At 46.1% G+C, this 7524-nt stretch overlaps 1 protein-coding gene across 2 annotated transcripts in view; it reads left to right on the top strand.

Annotated features, from left to right (window-relative positions):
- The window catches only part of tmem163a (transmembrane protein 163a), a 43621-nt gene that overhangs the window by 32552 nt on the left and 3545 nt on the right, over positions 1–7524 (top strand). For both annotated transcript variants that reach the window (XM_060040610.1, XM_060040611.1), the window contains 5 exons: positions 58–101; positions 2461–2552; positions 3373–3469; positions 5781–5892; positions 7003–7144. In XM_060040610.1, the coding sequence (XP_059896593.1) occupies positions 58–101; positions 2461–2552; positions 3373–3469; positions 5781–5892; positions 7003–7144 (487 nt within the window). The remainder of the gene's footprint in view (positions 1–57; positions 102–2460; positions 2553–3372; positions 3470–5780; positions 5893–7002; positions 7145–7524) is intronic.

The raw sequence follows: 7524 nt of genomic DNA, 5'->3' as shown, positions 1-7524 counted from the left end.
TCTCTCTCTCTCTCTCTCTCTCTCTCTCTCTCTCTCTCTCTCTCTCTCTCTCTCCAGCCGTTTCCTTTATGAAGCACAGTGCCTCGGCCTTCGGTTTTGCGGTGAGTTTCCTCCCCTCTTAGCCCCCTGTGGTCATCAATCAATTAGTTATGCCTTTAGACTATCTGTGATTTATTACCAAACACCACTTCCAGAGTCCTATTGGTCCCCTTTGTCACCAAGGTAAGTCTTAAAGACCGTATTTATGTTTATTAATACGTTTCAAGGTCAAGAATTATTCTCATCACTTAACTTTTACTTCTAAGGGACTAAAACATCTGATTAAAAGACGTTCCTAATAAGAAAACTGCTACTACCAAATACGAAAAAACAATAATCTGCTAAATGGATAAATTAAGAAAGGATTAACAGCGAGATGTAAATACATAGTTTATTTTCTTCCACTACTCTTCCAACCCCAATCTCCATTCAATTCAATTCAGAAGTTTAATGACAGCAAATCCAAGCCTGAAGGTATTCTTCTTGTAGCAGAATCAATCCAAAACTAAATCTAAAAGAAGAGTAGAAGACTCAATACATCGTCACCGTCACGAAACAAATGTGACGACACAAAAAGCAGAGATATTCTGCCTCTGCTTTGAATTTCTTCATTGTATTTTATTGCTGTCACAGGTGAATCTCCCTCTCAGGATTACTAGAGATATTTTATCATGTCTTATGACCTTCAGTGTTGTTATGCACGGCTTCTAGCTGTCGTCTACTGTAGCTGAGTTCTCTTGTCCAGGATGGTTTTCCGTAAGCAAAGCCTGGCACCGACATCAATGTGACATGAGGGAGGGTTCACTCTATAGTATCATATTATATTATCAGATACATAAAGAATATATACCGTTTGTACGTGGGAAGATCTTCCCGCTGGCGTGAGAAAAGTCTCTAGAGAGATAGTCTCCACAGCTTGAGAAATGGGCACTGAGCAAACCATCAAGAAATCTCAGGGTTTACTGCTGAGAGTGAAGCAGGTATACACGGCAGAGAGGAAATTGACCAGCACACAAGGTTCGAATGAGATGAATACATAGTCATTACACAGCTTCCCAACAGTTAGTATATAGAACAGTTCTCCTTGTAGCTGCAGCGGGTTGTGTCTGTGGAGCAGGTGCAAGATATCAACCTATTCCTTTGAATATAGACTTCAACATCAGGAAATGAAAAGGGCTACACAAACAGTGTGAAGCAAATAATGAAGAAGGCTCAATCATGAGCACACAACTCCCAGCCAGGGCTCACTCCATGACATGTGAAAGGTAGTACAGAAAAGTCCCAGAAACGTTTTAAAATCACAGTTGATATCTTGATGTGAAGCCAGTAGCGGCTTGGTTCCGGCCCACGGCCAGCAAATGTCACTGTTATCAAATATAATCTATCCTCAAGGAAATGATAGTGAAGCCGAGGCCGCAGGCTACTGTCCCAGCTGCTTTACGAATGGGCTTTAATCGGTGGGGATGGAATAACTGGAGATGCTGGGGACTGTGTGTGTGGGAGCTAAGACCGATGATGTTTCTGAAATAACATAATTCAAAGTTATTGCTATTTTTTTTCCGTTTCTAGTTGGTGGCAAGGGGGGTTTGATGTTAGATACCATGGCAACAACATGCAGGGATGTGACGTTCAGATCAAAACAAATTAAGGAAAAACAGTTTCAGCCCTGATTTAGAGAAAAAAGGGTTAGGAAAAAAAGAAAAACGACAGGAGAGTCATCACGGTTATTTCAGAACAAAAATAGAAACTTTGTCACTTGCTTTTTTTCCTCAACTTTTTTACTTTCTACATGACGTCAAAACACCCTGCCCTCCCTCCACTCCCCTCCGTCTTCTCCCTGTTCTGTCTCCCTCCTCCTCTCCCCCTCCGCAACCTCCCTGTTCTCCCCACTTTCTCCCCCCCCCTCCCTTGTTCACGTTCTCTCACCTCTAACGCCATGCCCTCTCCTTCCCCGCCTGTCTCCCATTTGTATCTGTGTGTGTGTGCGTGTATGTGTATATGTGTGAGTTTGTTTGTGTATGTGTATGTGTATGTGTAAGTGTGTGTGTGTGTGTGTGTGTGTGTGTGTGTGTTGTGTGTATGTATGTGTGTGTATGTGTGTGCATGTTTCTGTGTGTGTGTGTATGTGTGTGTGTGTGTGTGTGTTGTGTGTATGTATGTGTGTGTGTTTGTGTATATGTTTGTGTGTGTGCATGTGTGTATGTGTGTGAGTATGTGTGTGTGTGTGTGTTTTGTGTGTGTGTGTGTGTGTGCATGTGTCTGTGTGTGTTCGAATGTTTCTGTGTGTGTGTGTGTCTGTGTGTGTGTGTGTGTCTATCTGTGTGTGTGTGTGTGTGTGTGTGTGTGTGTGTGTGTGTGTGTGTGTGTGTGTGTGTGTGTGTGTGTGTGTGTGTGTGTGTTTGTGCCCCCGCGCGTGTGTAGTTCGAGGCCTCGCTGGATGTGCTGTCATCCATCATCGTCGTGTGGCGCTACAACAACGCCGCTGCCGTGCACTCTGCTCAACGGGAATATGTGTGAGTACAGCACTCTGGTGGTGGAAGGAAGGGTACCTGGTTCGATCCCCGAGGACTGCAGTAAGATGATTATGCGTGACATTCAACATTTCTAAACCCGCAAAGAGCCTACACAGAGGGAACACACTCTGAAATCATAAATAGGTAGATATTGGTATAAATAAAAGTAGTAAAAAGTACAACAATTGAGGAATCATGAAACGGGGGAAATGGGAGAGAAGGGAAGGAGGTTAACGGAGGAACTCCTCTCAACCCGACCTGCTCCTTTTAAAAGGGTCTGCCATGAGGGAACACATGGGCAAAGGACAGATCTGCATCCTGCTGTACCTCCATGTAGTTCTCCCGCACGACGCATCGCAAGCAGGGGATGTAGGGAGTAGGAGCAAGGATAAGCCTGTGGATAAACTCCAGTCTGTACCACGTACACATCACATGTACCATGTACTGGGTCCCTCCCTTCAAGACTCATTTACAGACTTACAATTAATTCCATACTTCCAATATTAAAATATGCTTTCGATGTTTGCATGTAGTTTCATCTGTTTAAGCTGGTTGAGGGAAACATACTCTACGTAAATGAACCAGTGCTGACATATATATGTTTCTGTATTGTTTGTCTGTCTGTGTGTGTTGGTGTGCTTGTGCGTGTGTGTGTGTGTGTGTGTGTGTGTGTGTGGCTGTCTGTGAGTTGTCTCTGTGTTATGTATGTATGATGTGTCTCTGTGGGTGCGTGCATGCGTGCTGGGGGAGGTGTGGGTGTCTGTGTGTGTGGGTGTGTGTCTATGTTGTGTTTGTGTGTCTGTATGTTGTGTGTCTACAGTGCTTGTGTTGTGTTGGGGGCTCTGTTTGTGCTGTCCTCCATTTGCATAATAGGAAAAGCCTCGCATGACCTGGTCACCAGACTGCTTCCTGAAGTGGTAAGATCGCACGCACGCACACACACACACACACACACACACACACACACACACACACACACACACACACGCACACGCACACGCACGCACACACACAGACACACACACACACACATACACACACACACACACACACACACAGACACACACACACACACATACACACACACACACAACCCCCCCCACTCCCCACCTCCTCCAACATGAACGCATGCATGATCGCACACAGACACACAGACATACGCACACCAATACACACAACCCCACCTCCCCCAACACACACACACACACACACACACACTCTTGGAAGCAGCAAACTGTTAGAATATGCGTGATGTGAAATCTCTGCCATCGCCGAGCACCAAGCACCTTTTCATAGCCCTGTGGTCCACTTAGTGACGTCAATGAGCCTCCGAATGCCTTGCCAAGTGCTTCTGCAAACATGCGGAAACACACACACACACACACACACACACACACACACACACACACACACACACACACACACACACACGCACAGAACCACACTCACACACACACACACGCACAGAACCACACTCACACACACAGGCCAGCTTAGAGGTGTTGAGATCTGTTTAACATGACTCTTTGTGAGAGGCCCCCATCACTGTGGGCAACACGGGACCCCCATGAAGGGTGGATGTGTTGTCAAGGTGCAATATAGGCTGAGAGGGGGTAAAGAATAGAAGCGCAGTCTACTGATAAACACTGCCTGCTTCATGAATGTATTCCAAAATCATGGAAAGCATGTTGAGTTAATGGGGAATTGGGATGGGGGACAGGGAGGTGTCAATGTCCAGGGCCCGATGCAAAGAGTGTTGTGATTGGTAACAACACGGTCCCACATCATGTGGGAATATAACCTGAAGCCTGATGCCAGATCAGAAGCTCTTTCCAAAACCTGAGTTTGCTCTTTGCACACTCAGGTTTGGCTATTACTTCTGTGCTGTGTGTGTGTGTGTGTGTGTGTGTGTGTGTGTGTGTGTGTGTGTGTGTGTGTGTGTGTGTGTGTGTGTGTGTGTGTGTGTGTGTGTGTGTGTGTGTGTGTGTGTGTTTGTGTTTTTTTTAGTCCAAATATGTTTTTTAAACAAATCATTATATTGCTTTTATTATGAAAAAAAAATATTATGGTTAAAGTAGCTCACCCTTTTCCCAATAGTGTATCATTAGTATGATAATTCACTGGTCTCGCTTTACAGGAAAAGTTAATAGGTGACTCATTTGTCAGTTCTGGCATCCCAATAATAGGTTGTGAATGTTGCCCGGGGTTTGATTGCTCTTCCTTGAGGCAGTCATATTGTATTAAGATGGGGCACCAGGGCTCGACCAATCAGTGATGCCCATCACGTCCGGGGTTCCTGCCCTGTGTACCGACTGGCTGATTAAAACCCTTGCCTCCCAGATTGGCTTCCCCAGCTGCTAGCGCAAACGCACACACACAGACAGACACGCACACACACTAATAGATTTTAACACACACATGTGCACACACAAACACACGCACACACAAAGACATCAGCAAACACACACATACTTACTAAAGTAAAGAAGCACAATCTACTCACTTTTAAAACAACTGCCATGTTGTGCTCCATTTATTGTGTGCTTATTTCCTTTTGTTGCCTCATAGTCGTTTGTATTCCAGCCTACCTTCCAAAGTCAAATAAGAGAGAGAGAGAGAGAGAGAGAGAGAGAGAGAGAGAGAGAGAGAGAATGTCAGGGAGAGAGGGAGAGACAGAGCGAGAGAGAGAGAGAGAGAGAGAGAGAGAGAGAGAGAGAGAGAGAGAGAGAGAGAGAGAGAGAGTGGAATATAATGCAAGACACAGAGAGACAAAGTGAGAGGGAATGAGAGAGAGGATCTGCTTGTTACTGCTGTCTGAGTCAACATTGCGTGGGCCTCAGCCTCCTCTATAAGCCTGTCTCTGACCTTGGCCGGATGGACCTAATGTCAAGTCTCTCAGAATTGTTCTGTATGAATTGTTTGCTTTCTATGTTTCTCCAGACTGTATATCCATCCATCTGTCTATACTTCCATCTGCGCATACTTGTTATCTCGCCACCTGAATATACTTCACAACTAACTGTCTAAATAATCGTCCATCTGTCTGTCTACCTGCTGTCTATCCATCCATTCATCTAAAGCAATGTGTCCAACCATTCTATTTCTCCTGACATGTGCCATGACACTAAGACATCCATTAGGCAGACCCTATAGTGAACCGCTGCTATCAGTTTGTCCCTGTCCAGCTCCTCCCAACCGTGTATTTTGTCCCTCTCTCTGTTGCCGTAGGACGACTTCCTCTTCAGCGTGTCTATAGTGAGCGGCCTGAGCTGCCTCGTCCTCGCCGTCTTCAAGTGCATGCTGGCAAGAGTTCTGACCAGTCGGGCACTAATGACTGACGGTATGTGAATGAATGACCAACCACAAATATCCCAATTAATTATTTTCTTAAAAATAACATTTCATTACACTATAGCGACATGGAATGTTGATTTTAGTATGTGCATCGTCTTGTGTCTATGTGCAAACAATGTATTCGCATTCCACGATCTTTACACATAAACACAAACTTATGGCACAGACACACCCCAACACACACACCAGATTGAAAATAAAGTCACGTTACCTCCATGAAAATACACTTACACACAGAGAAACACAAGCACAGACACACACACACACCGAAGGGTTAAACAAAAAGTCAAATTACCTTCAGGAAAATACACTTACATACACAGACACACACACCTCAAACCAATTTTAGCCTTTCACTCCACCGAGCCGTAATCCAATAAGGCGAGTCTTGCTTTAGTTTATTTCCCTCCAGACAGTCAGTAGAAGGTAGTGCTTCTGCTGCTGCAGGGGCCAAGGCCTCAGGGCCGCTACACGCCCCCCAGTCCAGCCGACCCCCCTACACTCGGGGGGGGTCTATTTCAGGTTCACACACAGTTCGTCCAGGGTCAACCAATGATGCGCACACACACGCACACACACACACACACACACACACACACACACACACACACACACACACGCACACACACACACACTTGTGTGCAAACACCCGCACACACACACCCAAACACACCCACACACACACAACCACACACACACAAACAACCACACACACACAAACACACACACACACACACACACACACACACAGGTGAATACACAGGTACTGTCATGCACACACACAATCAAGTGCACACAAACAGACACACACAAACAAGCACACACAGGCAAAACATGTACACACAAATGCACACACACACACACACACACACACACACACACACACACACACACACACACACACACACACAGGTGAATACACAGGTACTGTCGTGCACACACACAATCAAGTGCACACAAACAAGCACACACAGGCAAAACATGCACACACAAACACACACACACACACACACACACACACACACACACACACAGACAAACCCTGCACCTGTCTATGGGAGAGGTGGACCCTCATGGTGTTTTTCTTCGGGGACAGCGTTCAACTCCCTGGTGGGGGGCGCCATGGGCTTCTCCATCCTGGTGAGTGCTGAGGTGTACAGGCACCACCCCGACGTGTGGTACCTGGACGGCACCATCGGGGTCCTCATAGGACTCATCATCCTCGCCTACGGCATCAAGTGAGGCAACCGGACACGCACGCACGCACGCACGCACGCACGCACGCACGCACGCACGCACGCACGCACGCACGCACGCACACAAACACACAAACACACACACACACACACACACACACACACACACACACACACACACACACACACACACACACACACACACACACGCACACACACACACACACACACACACACACACACACACACACACACACACACACACACACAGCCACACACACACTCACACAAAGACAATGGCTTGGTTTTAAAAAAAACCAAGCCATTTCACACTACTTTGTCAAATCTTTGGGGCCGTTCATTTAGCAGACACAAGAATGGCCATTTTATTTTCACCTCATTAAGAAACAGGTTGGGGTTAG

Source organism: Gadus macrocephalus, chromosome 20 (assembly GCF_031168955.1).
Source record: "Gadus macrocephalus chromosome 20, ASM3116895v1".
In the NCBI taxonomy this organism is placed as follows: domain Eukaryota; kingdom Metazoa; phylum Chordata; class Actinopteri; order Gadiformes; family Gadidae; genus Gadus; species Gadus macrocephalus.
The sequence above is the reverse complement of the archived record's forward strand: the minus strand, read 5'-3'. Positions and strand labels throughout refer to the sequence as shown.